Genomic DNA, 19,662 nt, shown 5'->3' with positions numbered 1-19,662 from the left:
CTAGGGGGTAAAAAATGCCTGAAATGTTTTGGCATCTTCTCTTCCTTTGACTTTGAAGGGAAAACGGAGTAAAGGGTGCAAGATGTTCTCAGGTGATTCAAGGGCAGAATAAATAGGACTCTTTGAAGAGACTGATTTTTCAAAACTGTATCTTGGTAAAATTGTAACCTGACTTTTGCTTTGTTCTTTATTCTCTTTTAATTTGGATACATTCTCCTAAAGGATACAGATCTTTTTCTCTGCCTCCCTTTTTTTCTGCATTCATTTGTTGGATAGTGAAGGGAGGAGAGTTTGGATTTAGATTTCCTCTTTGGTTGTTTCAAGGAGGTATTAGAAAAAGGCATCCCACTAAGGGCCCATAATCAGGAGGTCAGTAAAATCAAGAGTAAACTGAAAAAAGTTAATTTTGTAATGATCAAAGGAATCCCTCTGTGTTGGGAGTTAGATTTGTTTAAATTCTGCCAATTATCTAAGCATTTGCAAGTACATGGTCCATAATTTAAAAATGTACTGGGCAGCTATCCCTTTAGAGCAGGGGTTGGCAACACATGGTTCTCAAGCCATATCTGGCTCCACCTCCTGATTGGCCAGTCCAGGCAGAGCCCCAGGATATGCCCCAGGGGGCCCTTCAGCAGGGTCCCCCCCCTCCCATATTCCAGTGCCTTCTGCCTTCATCCTCCTCCTTCAGCAGGCGTTTATGGCTCTCATGGCCAAAAAGGTTGCCGACCTTTGCTTTAGAGGGACCTGTCAGAGTGGACTCAAAATTGCCCATGGGTCTTTTACAAACACTTGATCAAAGAGTCAGGAACCCAACCCAAAGAGATGGAAGTTGGGGAATTAAGAGATAACTTACCCAAATAAACCAATTGAATTGAATCTGGACATGAAACCAAGGTGTCTGTGCTGGTCCTAGAGATCTGAGGTTGAAAACAGTGGCCCTTCAGGTAGGAGTCTTCAAGTACCACTTCTGACACCAGAAATGTTTCTGAAATAAAGAGGATTACCTAAGTAGCAACAACAAGGATCTTTAATTGAAGCAAGGGAATTGCAATTTGGGACACCATGAAGCACCAGAGTATTGGAGTGCTTAGGAGGAACAGAAGGGACACAGGGTTTAAATACACTTCGATAGGGAAGAAGTCTTATGAAAATCACAGTTTCTTGAAGCTGTTCTATAAAGTTTTTTGTCTATGCTAAAACCCATAGAGAAGGCTACAGATGTTTGTGAGGGGGAGGGGGGTTGAACTCTGGTCAGGATAGTGGGCTCCAGGTGCAGCAAACAGAGAGTTTCTAGAGAAACCAAAAGACTGACTCCAACTGGTTTGAACCTGTTCCTATCATGGGGTCAGGATCAGGTAGCCCTCCTTATGGTTACACTCAATATTCTTGAGCAGTTAAATGAAATGATTAGGTCTGTAATTTAGAATTATTTATTTGGCAGCTATGTGGAAGATAGATTAGAGAAGAAAGAGGCTTGAGGCAGGAAGACCAATAAGAAAGCTATTGTAGCCAAGATAGAAGACAGCGAGGGCAGTCATTCATGTGAATTGTGAAAAGGGGATAGACCTCAGATCAATTATAAGGATGGAATCAATAAAATTTAACATCTTATTGGATGTCAGGGTGAGAGACTGTGAATAGTTAAGAATGACTCCTAGATTGTAATTCTGGGGGTGTTCCTGACAGAAATGAGGAAGTTAAGAAAGGAAGGTGTTTTTTTTTTTTAAGGGAAAAGATAAATTCTGTTTTGGAGAGTTTATAATACCCATGAAACATCTATTTATAGATACTCAAAAGTCAGCTGATAATTGCTTAGGGGAGAAACCAGTACTTACACACATTCTATCAGCATGATAATTGAACCATGGAAGGTGATGGGAGCACTGAGAAAGTTATCTCTATATCTGCACTCCACTCCTCTGCCTTTCACAATTCTTATCTTTCTTTAAGATTTAGCTCATAGATCTCTTCTTCCAAGAAACTTTCTCTAATTCATTCAGGAGGGGTTATTAAAGTGCGCTCTCCTCCTATTGCCTTGAATTTTCCTTAGTTTAGAAATTCCAGTCCCTTACACATAGTTGCTACTTTGTAATAATTTTTAATTGAATTGGACTTAGTCAATAAACATTTGCCAAATGATTAAACTTTCCTAAGTTGTTTCATAATGTTACGTGTTATGAAGGAGATTCCTGTTTCACCTCTTAATTGCTACAATATATTTGCTGGCAAATTTAGTACCCTGTATGAATTTTTTTAAGCATTGTGTACTCAGAATTGTGCTATATATTATGATGTCTACAAAAGTAGATGTTCCTTAAGTGCAAACAGTTCATAGTATATTTTGATTGCATAATCATTGAACATGTAAAAATTATTTATATATCATTAAATGCTAAATGTTATAGTATTGACTGCAGCTGTAAGAGCACTCAAAGAAAGGGGAGATAGTTACAGAAAACTTCCTGAGACTGGTATTGTGACTGAAATAGGACTTTCAAAGATGGGACATATATGAAGTGCTGTGCATATCAGAGTGTAATGAATTCTCTGTTCTCAGTGCCAGAGTGAGATTAGCTACACATTTTTTTTCAGAGTTCTAAGGGTCTACCTCAAGCGTTCTATGTCTCTTTTATAATATTACCAACTTGAATACTCCTTCCTTTGTCCTTCACACCTAACTCCATCTCTGTTAACCTCTGGTATCTAGTGACTACCCAATTCTGTTCAATCAATTAACATGGATTAGCTTTTCCAGAGGGATATTAATGTAAAAGATATGTTGAGAACAGAGTACAAACATCACTCCTAAATCTTTTCAGGGTACACTTTCCTTAGGCCACCTCTTTCACTGAGGAGAGTAAGATCAAACTTAATAGTTTCTTTTTTATTACATAGATTTTAAATTTTTATTTTTAAAATTTTTCATGATTACATGATTGATGTTTTCTCCCTCCCTCATTTCTCCTCCTCTCAGAGTTGACAAGCAATTCCACTGGATTATACATATATACTTGATAGAGTTTCTAAAGTTTGATTCCCACCAAGTTCACATGCAAATGATTTCTTACCTCAACTACTGTTGGGTTGGATCCTTTTGGGCCTCAACTGGAACTACTGAAAAATTTGGAATGAACTTGACTCCAAGACCTTTTGGAATTTATAGAGTTGTAAATTCTTGGATCTCTTTCACCTAAAACAAAAGAAGAAACACCAAGGCAGAAATGGAGGCCTGTATTTTATGGACCAAACATTGATATTGAATGAAGAGGAGCCGAGCCTTCTCCCCACTGCATCCTCTCATTGGAACACCAACAGGCAGGAAAATTTTAACACAAAACGACAAGATTCTAGTTGTCATATGCTTTTTCAGTAATCCCTTAATTCTAACTCTGAAGCAATCAAAAAAGTTGTTTCTTACCATGTAGTTGGTCAGCAAATGAGAGCCAGTTGTAGAATATCTGCATGCTTCATATTTCTCCAAAGCTCTTCTTTGAGAAAATAGACTTGCTTTTGTTTTCTTTTTGTTTTTGATGTTTTCTTGTTTTGGGTTGAGAAAGGACTTTTGGCAAACAAGATGGAGTAAATTACTAGAATTTCATAAAAATTATATTTGTTCATTTATATCAGATGTATTGTCAGAATAGAAGGATATTAATTATAAAATTTTATTATAAATTGTGCCAAATATACTTTTTTTGAGACTCTTTAGTATAAGGCAGTGGGGAAGGAATCCCCAGAAGAATATCTGATCCTCCCAAAGTCTGTAAGGAACTATCTAGCATTTTACCTTTGCCAAACAAATTCTAGGAGATTCATGCTGAGTAGTGTAATACTGAAAGTAAAATATTAAATGTAGTATTAATTTAAAAAAAGATTGTGTTTGCTATCTATAAAATTAACTTTCAAGTCATGAGTGTGTTAGTAGCTCTTAACAATTAAGTTTTACTCAAAATGGAGATAAAGTAAAAAGAGGGAAGTGTAGGAAAGAGACAGAAAATATCATCACCTAGTTCAAAATACCCTAAGCTGTATCAGGAAGCCCAAATCTGAAGCCTGCCAAGCTGCCAAAAGCCCTCTCGAGAACAGGAGGCACCAGAGCTCCTCCTCTGGACCAGAATGTGTTCCACCCCAGCGCCAGTGGAGAGAGAGCAGTCCGCAATCCATAGTCTGTGTTCCGCACCAGACCTTTTTCTTTCTGTTCCCCTCCATCAAGCAACATATGCATGCAAAATGGGATGCAGGGTAGGATGAGCTTGGGGAGGATGAGCCTGGGGAGTGGATTCCATCTACACAATGGAAAATATTAAAACTTCAAAAAAAATGTAAAGATAGTGTTAAAACTATCCTACCTGATGGTATCTTAACTAGATGAGAAAACTCATCTCAGTTAGTCAATCAAAAGATCTTAAACTAAGTGTAAAAATGCCTTCAACTGGAATGAGCTATATTGACCAAGTCCCAGGGATCATATAAAATAAAATATCAAAGAATTGAGAAGGTGTCAATATTTTCAGAAAACTGAACATTTGACTTCTGGAGAAGGAACCTCCAGAAGTAGAAGGTTTTTTGGCTAGGTTTTTTTTTTCCTGACCTCCCAACCCATTTTTTGACCTGAGGAAGTTGTTCCAGCTTCAAATAGTCTGGAGGATGTTATACATATCATCTAACAAGGAGTGTTTAAATGGTATTCCCAGGCTGTTTGGTGATATACAAGGAGTACATCTTCAAGAAAGCCAGCAAAGAGATTATACTATACCTAAGGGGGTGGGGAGGGGAACATTTCATGAACTCTACCAGTGAGAGAAAAAGGCTTCAAGTAACTAGAAGCTTTGAATTATTCTTTTGGCAATATGATATCTAACTTGAGGCTTCTTTCTTTTGGATTTTGTAGTTAAGGGAAAGTTTTGCAACCAGAATTTTTGCACGATATTTTGTACTAACTGTGATTAATGTGTTACCTTTGAAAATATCTCTACAGGCTTCTCAAGGATAAGTTAACTGAATGAATTCTCAACAGATAATTTTGGGAGATGCAAGCACACCATTAGGGGCTCAAGTCTGTGGTATTGTAGAATCACTCCTGACCCCTCAGGGCAATTCTAAACCTCTGAGGGGGAGAAAAGGATATAGCTATCCTCATTTGAGGAACCACTCATTATTGGGATTGGGTTTAGAGAGGATGCCTCAGAGCTTGCATGGGCTGTATCAAGTTAAAGGAGTAATATCTTCAACTTCTCACCTTTCCAGTTTTTCCATGTAGCTGCCAAAATTTTTATAAACACAGTTCTTTCTGTGTCAGTCCATTTTTCAAGTACCTTGCTGGGTTCTTGAAGATAGGATTAAAAAAACCAAACTTTTATTTGATATTTAAAGCCTGTCACAATCTGACTTTATCCTACCTTTGCAGGAATGTTTCACATTTTTCTCCATGCATTGTGTTATATTCACAGAGACCCATTTTATGTTCTTTGTTATCATTCCAATCTCCTGTCTTTCCCCTATTCAGATGATCACCTCTGCATATAATGAAATCTCCCTTCTGTCTCATACAATCCCAAGCTTACTGTAATACTAGGTCATATACTATAGTACTACAATGACATACCACTTGTCATGCCAAGCTTGGTGGTAGAACCCTTTGTCCTTAAGTGCTAAGGACTGTATTTCTTCCTTTTTTTAAAAGCCTAATTTTCCCCCATATTCCCTTCTGCCCCTGCCCCATTGTTGAGACAGCAAGCAATCTGAGATAGATTTTACATGTTCAATAATATAAAACATTTTCCCATATTATTTTGTAGACGAGAACTCAAAAAATGAAGAAAATAAGTGAAATATAAATATTTCATTTATATAAAATATATAAAAGTGAAATAAAAATAAGTATTTTGGTCTGTATTCTAACTTCATCAATTCTTTCTCTGGAGATAGATGGCATTTTTCATCATGAATCCTTGGGGATTGCATGGGGATTGTCTTGGATCACCTTATTGCTAAGACTAGCTAAGTCATTAACAATTATTCATTGGATGTTATTACTGTTATTGTTTGCAGTGTTTCCAAGTTCTGTTTATTTCACATTGCACAAGTTCATGTTTTTCCAAAGTCATCCTTTTCATCGTTTTTTATCACACAAAAATATTCCATTACAATCATATCAATACCACAGTTTGTTCAGCTATTCCTCAAGTGGTGGACATCCTCTCAATTTCCTATTCTTTTCTACCTCAAAAAGAGCTGCTAAAATATTTTTGTATGAATAGGTCCATTTCCCTCTATTTTTATGTTTTTGAGATGCATACATAGTAAAGTTTTTGCTGGATCAAAGGGTGTATACTGTTTTATAGTCCTTTGAGTATAGTTCCAAATTGCTCTCCAGAGTGATTGGATCAGTTTGCTCAATTCCATCAACATTGTATTTGGTTTCCAGTTTTCCCATATCCCTTGCAACATTTATATTTTTTTTTCCTTTTCTGTCATATTAAACAACCTGATAAATGTGAAGGGGTACCTCAGAGTTCTCTTAATTTGCATTTCCTTTAATCAGGAGTGATTTAGAGCATTTTTTCATGTGACTATAGACAGCTTTGATTTTTCTTCATCTGAAAACTACTTATTCATATCCTTTGACCATTTGCCTATTGGGGAATGACTTGTATTCTTATCAGTTTGACTCAGTTCTCTACGTATTTGAGAAATGATGATTTTATCAGAGATACTTGCTATGAAAATTTTTTTATTCAATTTTCTGCTTCTAATCTTGGTTGCATTGGTTTTGTTTGTGTAAAATCTTTTAACTTAGTATAATCAAAATGATCAATTTTATATCCTATAATTTTCACTATCTCTTGCTTGGTCATGAAGTCTTCCCTTATTAATATATTTGATAGGTAAACTATTGCAATGCTCCCCTAGTTTGCTTATGGTAGCAACCTTAATATCTAAATCATTTCCCCATTTGACTTTTTTTTTTGGATAAGATATTGGTTTATACTCAACCTCTGCCCTACCTTTTTCCAAGCAGTTTTTGTTAAGTAGAAATTTCCTGTCTCAAAAGCTTGGACAAACTTTAATTTTTTTTACTTTTGTATTCCTAGCATCTACAACATAATGCCTGCCACAAGGTAGATACTTAATAGGCATTTTTTGAATATGCAACAGAGAAGAAACTTATAAGATTCATGCTGAAAAATTAGCTTCTAAGTCTATTTTAACTAATTCCACATCATGAAATGTCTCTAATTCTTTTAGTATAGAATAGTATAGCACTATTCTGAACCATTTATTTTTTTTTGGCTATGAAAATACTTTTTAAAAAAGTCTGTAGCATTTAACCAATTTGCGTATTTATGTTTGTCTTTTGTTAAATAAATGTAATTATGTTGCCATTAATGCTCCTTCCGAATAACACATTCAGTGATAGAATTTATTGCAATTGTGATTTTAACTTTGCATATACCTAAATGTAATTATATTTTCTCATGTATTATAGCAAGAATCAAGAAATATTTATTACCAATGAACAAGTTCTGAAAGATCAGACTTCCCCAATAATAGAGTTAAAAGGACATTAAAAGGAAATTACAATATAGATTAAAAATAAAAGTACATGTTACTTAGCACTTTGCATATAAAAGTGCTCAGTAAATATTTGTTGATTTAAAAGTATTTATTTTTTAAAATGACAAAATATTTTACCTATCTTTTGAGAAGTAGCAACTTTTATTCCCTTTTCTATAAAACTCCTAATAAAATATTTCATTTTAATACAATGTCTCTAAAGAGAAGTTTTTAGTAAATATAATTTTATTATAAATATAACTTTATAGTAAAAGCAAACTAACTAGAACACCATATTTAAATCCACTTATGCCTTTCAAGAGTAGCAAATATAATGTCTATACTAGTGGCTCAAGTTGTATTTCATGTCTATCTGGTGATATTTAGTAACTATGTGTGAGCTCTTATAATGATTTATAATACTTTGGGTTAATCTCTCATTAGAAAATAATAACATAGCTATGTTATATAGTATCTGATTGACTTGTAATTGCTGTGTTCACTATCAAGCATTTTCTTGTTTATATTGAATAATTTTTTAAAGAATTGAGTTATATGAAAAAGAGCTAGGATTTAAAATTTTAGGTGAAATTGAACAGAGCAAAATTTTTCTGCTAATTATAACATAATCTGTTTTTAGATTATAATCTTTTGAGGCTGCTTGTATTTTTATAATGATTATTTTCTGCAAATATAGCTACTTTTGCTGTATCTTTGCCTTTAACAGCCCCCAAAACCAGAACCTAGAGTAGGCATTTAATATTTGTTGATGGATGAACAGTTCTTGGTAAAAATTTACTTTTAATGTCTGATATTGACATTTGAAATTTAATTACAAAACCTAGGAAGTTTTGAAACAACAAAAACAGATAGTTTTACATTTAAAGTTATTCCTGAAATAAAGTGTAATGTGGTAAATATTTTAAAGTTGAGAAATTTTTGTCCTACATTGTGTATACATTTAAAAAACATTACAGTGATGAACTGTACTTCCTTTTCTCCAAAATGTTAGAATTAAAGGTTTCCAGGAAAAAATAAGTGAGCAATGAAAACTTTCTGATAACAGAAATTTAACTAGTTTAAACTGTTTTATTGTTGCTTACTTAAATAGTGGTCTATTATTATACACACACGTATATATGCGTGTATAAATATGCGTGTATAAATATATGTGTCTATCGTTTCTTATTAATTGCTTTGGGACAAAAAATTTAAAAGATTTTCGTGTCTTAATGGGTCAGAGTTCTTATTTTGTGAGCCTTTAGTAAATGTGTTTTATCAACATATGAGAATCTTGTACTTTCTCCCTTAATAAACTTTTCTCCTGTCAGAATTCTATCCTTCTTTCAATTTATTTAGGTTGATTTTAATTGCTTTTAAAGTGTGAACTGATTTATCACCAACACCTAATCCCTTATACTGGAGACTTACTGTTACTTCTCACTCTCAAGTTTTCTTTGCCATTTAAGAATGACTTAATTTCAGTAAAATCAGTGTGGTATTTAATGGCATTTTGCTAATTTAGTTGGTAATTTCTTTGATTTCACTTCCCTTCCCCATTGTATGTAATACTATAGATTTGTTTAAATGTATTCACTGTGTTTTGTTCTTACTTTTTTATCAATTAGCAGTCTTACTTCATTGCCCCCGATTTAAATGGACTGCCAACAATACCTGAAAGTGTAAGTATTTTGGTATTTTAAATCAATTTTCTCCTTGGAAATTTTTGTGAACAGAACTTAGAAAGAAGATATTTTTGTGCCCTAGGCAAGGTTTGAAAATTGTGCTTCCTATATATCTACTGAAGGCTTTGAGCTTTCACTATAACACTTGCAACTTGATTTATCCCTGAGTAAATACTTACATATGTTGCAGAGTAGAATTTTCTGAAATTAAAAAATATATTTGTTTATCAAATGAATAATAATAACTTCATTACATAGGCCCCACTATACATTGCATGGTACTCAGCAATCTTACTTATCTAACTTTAGTACTGCCTGTGCTTGGAAATAAAATTTGATATATAAGGATTGAAAGAAACATTATAAGATATTTCAAGAAGACATATTGCTCAGGAAAAAGATGCTTCCTTTGGAAGTTAAGAAGCTTGGATCTTTCCCTGGGGCTCTCCTTGCTTCTTTTCAATTCTCTTTTCCTTTTCCCATAAACTAGGTATGTCTGAATTTGGGTAAGGGTATAAAGAATTTACTTTCCACTTATTTAGGATAGGTGAGCAGTAAAGAGTATTCTTTATTTCCTAATGTCTTTCATTAATTAGATTAGATTCCTTCTGCTGTGTATATAGATTTTGTTACTAATGTATAGGAATGATACCTAAATAAAGAAAAGAAGAGAGAAAAAAGCAGTCGGAATTTCTGATATGACCACTGCATTTTTCAATATCCATTTTGGATTGTATTCAAATCACTCACATTCTGTGCCATGATTTTTCTCTTTTTAATTTTAAATAAGTTTTTTTCTGGATCTTGAATTTTGTAAGGCAATGAAAAATAAAATGACTTGAATAAAATGAAATTTAAAATGTTAATATTTAAAATAAAAGGAAATTTTTATAGTGCCACAAAAAATTTTAAAATTAGAACGTGTATGGTAACATTTACCGCTTTCTGAACGTGGGAGTAGTATTTTGCATTGTTACTAATTGTTCATTTCTTCTCCTTGCTCATGTCTTATCAGATGTGAAATGTGTTTTTATGATTTCCATTCTGTTTTTAGGTTAAAATGGAAAACAGACACAAGAGAAATAGTTAAATAGAAATATAACTGAAGGAAAACAAAGCATTAATACTATCTGATATGTTTAAGTTTTCCTTTGCTCTTTCATTCTTTAAAAAAAAAATTATCCAATCTAACAAATTTCTTCCCCCACTGTCCAGTTGTATTCATCATAGGTGCATGACTTCATTGAAAAAATTTGTGATATTCTGTAGTCTCCAATTTATTAATAACAGTTCAAAAAATAGTATAACCATAATGTATTTGTTTTAGCATCTGCCAAACCCAAATAACCTATCTGCAAAAACTGTATAGCAAGTTGCCCAGAGATCCCAGTATTCTTACTGTGGATCTAAGACAACCCATCAAAGCCCTTAAATCCCTTAATAGTTTCTGAACTCTTGTGTATCATGGGCCAGTTACCACCTGTTCCATTTTCCCTAGAGACTGACTGACAATACTTCAACTTATATACCCTGGCCCCTTCACTGCAGTGTGCTTCTTTCTGTTACAAATGGCAGATGCTAGTTACTTCCCTTCCCCCAACCACAGTTTTCCCCTTTGCTCACAAATATAAATGTACAGCTGAGAAGTCTAATTACCTGATTCAGCTATTTAAATTCATTTTTCCTCCCTAGCAAAGGTCACTTACCTGGAACTTTCAAAACAAACAAAAACTATAGCAAAGTCTGCAGAGAATATACACTTTCACAATTGCAACAGATTACTATTTTTTATTTAAAACACAATAAATGTGTTTTAGTTGTTAATAAATAAGAATAGTATTAGTATAAAAAGAACAAGCAAAGAGTATGGACGAAAAAAGATGTGTGTGTAATAGTAGTGTTCTTCCTAATTTGACACAACCAGTAAAAGTAATATCAAATAAAACTACTTTGACGAATATATTTTCATTCTTAAGAGTACTTAAAACATTTTTATTACTTTTTCACATAATTATACAAAATATTTCACTCTATTTCCCCTGTTAAGATGTAACTAAATATTTTTTACTCATTCAGAGAAATCTTACAGAATATTTTGTTGCTGTGGATGTGAACAATATGCTGCAACTGTATGCCAGTATGCTACATGAGAGGCGCATCATCATTACTGCTAGCAAATTAAGCACTGTAAGTACTTCACACATCTCCTTTTAAGCAGGATATATTGAAGTTTTCACAAAGAAGACCCATAGACATCTGAAGATTTAGATATATCCCATGTGTACTTATAAGACAATATCTACATACTTTTTTGATATATGATTTTAATCTGGCTCTTGAAGTACAAAAGTCTGATTTATATAAGACCTCCTCAGATACATTAAATCAGGTTAATTATTTTTTCTTATCAGGAGATGAGACTTCTTTAACTCTCCAGAGTTCATTTCAGTGCCTTCTACCTTGTAAAGAATTCTTAAGAGCTATTATGAGATCTTTATTATTCACTTGTGGCTTTTTCCATTGGAGCTACTTGAAAGAAATCAAGGAGCCATGATAATAGCTACTATCCTAACCTGGTAATAGGTAGATTCATCTTTGTTCCAGAGTAGTGCTTTGGGAGTGTAATAGCTCTGATTTGGAGGACCTCTTCAAACTGATAATAACTTACAACTCAATAGCATTTTTTATTACAGATTTTATACTACTGTGCTTCCTAAAATGTTCTCTTTGGAGGTCTTTCTTTTTTTTTTTTTGTATAGATTCTTTAAATATAAGAATTTTATATTTAAAAATGTATTTTGATATGCACATTATTTTTTATTTTAGGTGTTAAAATTAACATCATGTATATATACATGTATGTTTATATAGATTAGGATAATCTATTTTACAAATGCTTCTCAAAACTCATTATTACTTATTTTCCCTTTTAAAGCTGTAGACATCTTATAAATTATTCACCATTACTTATTATATAAGAACTTGGGTGTTTTTCACATTTTTACTTCATATAGTAGAAATATATTTCTCATTTTAAGAATTTTGAGTCAGAAATTACTTAGCAACCCTGTCATCCAGGCCCTCGATTCACCTATTGGACTGTTCCTCAGTTTCCTTTGTTGGATTGTAATTGAGGGTGGGTATCCTCTAGGACTCTGTCCTGGTTCTTCTCTTCCACCTTCTATATTATTTATTCAGTGAATCAATAATGATGAGATCACCAAGTAAAATAATACAAAAGGATGAGAAAAGAGGGCTTACAGAATACCTGTAGTTAGTGAAATTCACCCAGATGAACTCCCAGCAAAAGAGACAGCAAAGGACTTGTGAAATAGGTAGGAGAGCCAGGAGAGGTTAGTGCTATAAGAATCTAGAGAAAAGAGAATTTAAAGGAATAGTTGGTGATAATGTCAAAGACTGCAGAGAAGTGAAGAAGGTTATGAATTGAGAAAAGACTATTAGATTTGATAGTTAAAAGATTACTAGTAATTTTGGACAGAGTAGTTTCAATTGAACATTGAGATAAAAAACTAGACTTTAAAGAATGAAATAGAGTGAGAGGAAAAGAGGAAGCTCCTTACAGATGTCTTCTCAGAAAGGTTTAGCCACTAAAGAGAGTAGAGATATGGGGAGATAGCTTGTGGGGATAGATGAACAAAGAAACCTCATAAGCTCTCATTGATTATCAGTTCTATGAAAATGATTCTTCAGTTCATTTATTGAGCCCTAATTTCTTCTCGTCTTTATTCTAACATCTTTAACTGCCTTTTGAATATCTGAAACAGTATGTAACATAGATATTAAATTCGACATATTAGGAAACTGAACTAATTATTCTTTTTCTCCCACCCCCAGAACTCTTTCCTCTTCCTGACTTCCCATTTATTGGTTTCCTTGGTATTTTTCTCCTAAGACTCTCCATCTACCAACTTCTGGTATTTTCACTGGCTCTCTATGAAGTCTAGAATTCTTTTCTTTCTCATCTCTTCCTCCTGACTTTTAAGTCTCAGCTGAAGTTCCCCTTATAGAAGGCTTTTTCTAATCCTGCTTTAGTGCTTTCACTCTGAGAATATCTCCAATTTATTCTGCCTTGTTTGTATATAGTTGTTTGCATATTGTCATCCATTAGAGTATAAGTTCCCTTAAAGCGGGGAATGTTTTTTTTTTGCATCTTTTTGTGTTCCTGGAACTAAGCATAATACTTGGTACATAATAGACACTTAATAAATGCTTCTTGACTGACTGAATGTCAGCACCTCCCTATATGATCCCCACCCCCATCTCCCTATTCCATTCATCAAAAACTGTCCAAAACCTCCCCCATTTTCCAGTCCTCTGTAGAACCAGGGAAGTTGTGATATTGGTAGAACTGGAACATAGAAGCAAGCCCTTTGTACTAATAATCTACTTTTTTTTGTCATACCATGGTACTAAAATTTTTTGAGGGGAGTACTCACAAATGGTTATAATGTCTTGTTTTATAAATATAAGCAAAAATATCAAAATCAAATTTTATGAAGTTTTTCAAATACCTAAGATATGTTTTTGTTGAGTATTTCTCATATTTTAAGATTTTATTATTTCATATAAAACATTTAACCAAAAAGAATCACTTGGGCATAGGACAGTATTACTTAAACAATACATTCAATATTAAAGAGGTAGTGAATAAACAGGCCAACTTGTATGCTATAGGTAAAGCTGTGAATTTGTTCAGGCAGTCAGGAAACATTTGGAACTGTGCCCCAAAAGTTAACCAAACTTTGCCTATCCTTTAACCCAGTTGAACCACTACTAATCTTATGCCCCAAAACAATCAATGAAAGAGAAAAAGGACCTGCATATAGAAACTAGTTGTAGCATCCTTTTTATAGTAGTCTCAAACTTGAAACTAAAAGAGTGCTTACTAATTAGGAAATAGCTGAACTAATTTGGTTACCTGCATATAATTGGATTGTTATTGACAAAATGAATAATAATGGAGAAAATGGAAAAGAAAATATGAAGAGTGACATGAGGAAAATTTTGTATGCCAATTTACATGATAACAATAGTGAAAAACAACTTTGATCTTTAGAACTCTGATAAATGCATTGATAAACATAAACAACTAGTTTAAAAGGTAGAATATGAATCCTGGCACCTATCCCCTGACAGAGAATCAATGATCTTAAAATTCAGTGGACATATATTTTTAATATGACCAAAATGGAAGTTCATCTTTATGGACTAAGACTACTGGTTAAGAAAGTTTTAATTTTCATTTTAAAAAGTATTCAGTGGCAGGCAGTGAAAGGTAGAGATAATTTATAAAATGTTTTGTATATCTATATATAATATTTAAAAATGGAATACATTTGAATCAATAGAAATAGTTGTATTAAATTTCTTAGAGTACTACTAATATTGCTGTATGACTTTACTAAGTTTTAGTTATTTTAATGAAGGCAAAATAAGTTGAATGATAAGATTATATTATTGCCTTACGCTTTTATATAGCTTTATACTTTTAAAAGCATTTTCATATATATTTTAATTGTACTTCATAAGCAATTAATGAGATTTATTAAAGTTCACAAAAATAACTAATGGCAATAACAAGACTAAAACTCAAATAAGATGACCATCACAGGTTTGTTTTCAATAGGTAATATTTTATTCATGAATTCAATAATGTACTCTCAAATATAAGTAAAAATGATTATTGATAAATTCTAAAGGCTCGATAAGTAAGATGACATCAAATTTGTTACAACTTTATGTATCATAGATATCTTAGCTCATGAATTTTCTTTTAGCTAAATTTATTTCTAAATAATTTTGCAGTTATTTTTAAAGACAGCCTTTAACTTGTAATACCTTTTTAAATTGTGTTTCCATATTTTTAAAATGTCTATAATGTTCTAAATAAAAGTCAGATCTAAACAATTCAGCTTTTTCTCAGGCTTCCTTTGTTATAAGAATGCTTTAGTAATACCTGGTACTTAATTGATCTGGTATAGAGTTGATTATTTTTAATTGATATTTCTTACTTGTGAATTTTATGTTAAATGAGTTGTATTAGATAGCCTCTGTTGAATAGTAAAGCTTTGAGATTCTGAAGTTCTTTTAAAAAAATTCAATCTGATAAATCACTTTTATGGATTTGCATTTAAGTTCCCAAGGCCTTTGCAAGTATTTTAACTTGATTTTGAAAAGAACATTCTTTCCTCTCCCCTAAATGATTTACATTTGTTTTCTTTAGGACTAGTAAAGACTAATTAATCAAAAACCTAATATTTGTTTTTTAGTATAGTTTACTTCATTAGAATAGTGGGTTATATTTATGTATATATAGCTATAACTTCCTATTTTATTTGTGAAACATTTAAAAAATAAAATATTTTACATAACATTGCCATTTTATTGTCAATAGGTTATATTAAAAAGGACATTTCACCTTAATATCTTTTAAGGGAATTATTCTGAGATCAACTTAATAGTATTTTTAACAGTTTTGAAGATTTAGGTGTAATGTCACCCTTTAAATGATGAAACTGTGCTTCTCTTCACTATCATAGGACAATAGTATTAATTAGAGAAATATTTCTCAGTTCCTCTTTTCCTGTGTCCTAATCCATTTTTGGTGGCAGATACTAAAATAGTTGAATTTATCTTTAAAATTAATTTTAATTGTAGTATTCAGTTCTTGTAAATTTTATACTTTGATCATATTAAAGGTCAAGGACTTACTGATTTTGTTAAATAGAACAAAAATACTCTTTTGGGATTTATTTAAGACTTAGGTATATCTCTTGATAGAGGGAGAAAGGGTCACAATATGTTGACCAACATTTTTAATCAGCAAATAAATTAGTACACTCTTATTTTGTATATTGCCAAAGAATAAACTATCTATTGAATTTTAATCCAAGAAGATTTTACTTCAACATAAAATAGTCTGTTTACCTTAAGAATCTACTTACTCATTGAATGAAGAGTCAGGCCTGGAGTTAAGAGGTGGTGGGTTAAAATGTAACCTCAGGCACTTTCTAGCAGTGTAACCCTGGGCAAATTACCTGACCCCACTTGCCTATCTTTTACCACTCTTCTGCCTTGGAACAAATACTTAGTATACTTAGTATCAGTTCTAAGACAGAAAGGAAGAATTTTTTTTTAAAAAGGAATCTATTGCTAAATTTTTATCTTGGAATAGCAAATATAATATAGGTGAAAATTCTTCCTCTTTTTAAAATCTATTCTAGCTTCAGGGATGTTAGTTTATTGGGATGTTGATTCTTTTGCTAGCTTTGCATTCCAATGAATATAATAATGTGATTTTCATTAACCTTATAGCTTGCTTGAGGCTTTAGTGTTACAGTGGTTTAAGATTCAGTTAGCTAGCTGGAGGATCACATTCTGTAGTAAGCCTTTCTATAGCTATAGATTTGAGCATTTTCATGATAAACTTAAAAATAAAGAAATTTTAGAGTGATTTAAAATCTTTAGGGAAAGTAAATAAGATATTCCTTAAAGTTAATAGCATTTTAATTTTATTTTGACAGTGCTCCTATAACATTATTATGAGTATATTTTAGTAAACACTTATTTACATACTGTTTTCAGTGTTTTGAGACAAAAAATATTTTCTTAAAAAATTCAATTCTAGTATAAATTATTAAAAATGTGATGAATAGTAGACTGGTAAACCTTATCTACAGCAATGATTTTATGCATACTGTAGGCAGGCTCTAGATGTTTAAGCCCCAAGTGAACCTTCTATGATAGTCTAACAGAACATCATAGTGTACTCTTATGTATTCAAAGCAAAGGAATAAATCATGATTTTACAACAGTGCATCAGTTGACTTATTGCTGTTTTGTGACCAGAGATAGAGAGGATTGCTGTTTTAAACCATGTCATTGGTTCTCAAGTCAGTCAAGCTTAAAGGCTTGTCATATCCCTCTATAATTGTACTTCACCAGACTTCCTCTAACTAGTCAGCTGGGGCTGTACATTTTGTCTCAAACACCCAGCTGACCAGCATTTGACAGGAGCTTTCTTATCATCCTGTCAGTAATATGTTAACTAGAGTGAATCTTTTGTGGCCTATAATGGCAAATGGAAGGGATGCTTCACTTTAAAGCAGATGTCTAAATGTTAGCTCCTATATTGACCAATATTTGCTTGGCAAATCTCATCTCCCTAAGTCTGTAAGCATGTTAGTTACAGGGATTTGCTTGGTCAACATATGAGGTCATGCTAGAGTATTTCAAATAAACAATATGCCCTTAGTAGTAGAATTTTGTTGTTAATAAGCTTTAATTTTCTTTTTAAAAATTATTTCTATTGTAAGGCACATAAACATATACATTTCTTCTTCTTAACTTTGTTAAGAAGATATGTTAAGAAAATTCTAAGCAACCCCAGGAAAAACAGACCTTGCTTAAAGAGATGTCTAGAGGATGTTGTTCACTCTAGAGATGTTTTCCTGATTTACCTAGCCTGAATTCCAGTGTTTAATTTGAAATCCAAAATTCTATTCAGGCAATCTCCATTGGCAGAAGGACAAAAATTACCTGAAACTTTTAAGGGTGAGGCTTATAATTTTGTTGTTTATAGTTGGGACGTGATCTGCTTTGGCATTCTGGTGAAGCTTATTGGCCTCTTTCTCAGAATATTTTTAAATTAAGAAAATGAGATATATAGGTTTACAAAGGAAACCAATTATGTTGAAATTTAGTTATATATTAAATAGCACGTTCATGGCCCTCCACTTTAAGAACCCCTATCCTAAGGAGTACAAAATTTTAACACAAATTATTTTTCAGATTTTCTAAGAATTAATATGTTACTCACATTTCGATTTTTGAAAAAATTCTGCCATGGAGTCTTTAAACCTCAATGCTGTAATAATCAGTTAAAGTAGGACATGATTCCACATACCAGGTCTTACCATCTTTGTTAATCTATTCATTTGATCCGTTCCTTGAACTTTATTGTAATCTGCATTTGATACTATAAGAATGTAAGTGAAGTAAAACTTCTGCCATTACCCTGGACTCTATAGATCTTTTAAAAGGGGATAGACAGGTTAATTCAGAGATGTACAAAGAGATGATATGGGGAATGTTCCAAACAGGGAAATACTGAAAATTTATATCTTCATTATCATGAAGCCAAGAGCCTTTTCTCAGGGAACCAGCTTTATCTAATGGTGTTGTCAATTTGTTCCCAACAGAAAAACAGCTAACAAAACCTATGAACATATTGTATTCACACGGAAGCATTCACTTTGCAAAATGTAAAACAGTCACATTCTTAATATTTTTACTGCTACTAATAAAAAGAAAAACTCAATCACACTTTATTATATAGCACTCAGATTTTGCAAAGCACTTCCCTCAAAACTCCCTTGTAATAAGGGCAAGAACTTCTACTTTAAAAATGGGAAAGCTGAGATTAAGAAAAATAAAAGGTCTTGGTTATTTAAATGGTCTTGATCACTTAATCATAAATTGCTTTGTGTTATAATTATTTATGTTCAGATCATATCTTACCTGAATGAATGCAAGAACCTTTCAAAAAATAAATATTTGTATTTTTCATAATAACCATAAAAGTATCATTTTAAGGGTATTTGTGGGGACAAAGGAAAAAGTAAAGACACCCAGTAAAGAAGACGACTTCTACACTCCATCAGTGAATCATTGAGTTAACAAACTTCCCTTTAAAATGTAAACACAATGGAGAAATTATACTTCTTTATCATTTTATACTTTATGGTCATCTAATACAACACCCTCCTTCCTATTAGAGAGATGGGAATTGGGGCATGGAGATCAATTTCCAAGATCATACTTAGAGTTATTAGTAGATTTAGAATTTAAATGCAGTCCTCTTTTTACTAAATCTTAACTCCAATCCAAATTTTAATTCCCTCTGATAAAGCAACAGTTTCAGTTAGATATTAGGAAAAGATCCTAATTAAAGTAATTTACAATAAGGTGGTAAATTATTAATAAATCTAATTAATGGGGAGAGGCATAATAGCATGTGCCAGCAAAATCAAACCACCATCACTGCATTGATCTCCAGTCTCCCCTTAGACTTATGGACATAACCTAGGACCCTAAATCCAAGAACCTTGGGAAAAGCAGTCCCCCTCCAAAGCAGGCCTGCTTCCACTATAGCTCCCAAAGCCATAATTGAGGAGAGAATTAACTGTAGAGAAAGGGCTCACCATATTTGCTACTGCCAGAAACAACAGCTGACCAATTGCCATTAACAAACAAATATAAGAGCACTGGGAGTAGAAGCATCTCTAAACCACTAGTCCTGCTTCCAGTCTAGTCCTTATAGTCATAATCCAAGGAAATGCCTCTTGTGGAGCAGGGGCTATTCGCTCCCGTTAACTTCCAACCAACTGCCAGTCTAGCT

At 32.7% G+C, this 19,662-nt stretch overlaps 1 protein-coding gene across 1 annotated transcript in view; it reads left to right on the top strand.

Annotated features, from left to right (window-relative positions):
- DENND1B (DENN domain containing 1B) overlaps positions 1-19,662 on the top strand; it is a 355,643-nt gene that overhangs the window by 214,444 nt on the left and 121,537 nt on the right. Inside the window, exons 8-9 of the mRNA XM_044674913.1 lie at positions 9,186-9,239; positions 11,319-11,429. Of these exons, the coding sequence (XP_044530848.1) occupies positions 9,186-9,239; positions 11,319-11,429 (165 nt within the window). The remainder of the gene's footprint in view (positions 1-9,185; positions 9,240-11,318; positions 11,430-19,662) is intronic.

The sequence above is a fragment of the Gracilinanus agilis genome, chromosome 4 (genome assembly GCF_016433145.1).
Source record: "Gracilinanus agilis isolate LMUSP501 chromosome 4, AgileGrace, whole genome shotgun sequence".
Classification (NCBI taxonomy): Eukaryota; Metazoa; Chordata; class Mammalia; order Didelphimorphia; family Didelphidae; genus Gracilinanus; species Gracilinanus agilis.
Note: the sequence above shows the minus strand (reverse complement) of the source record. Positions and strands in the feature narration are given on the sequence as shown.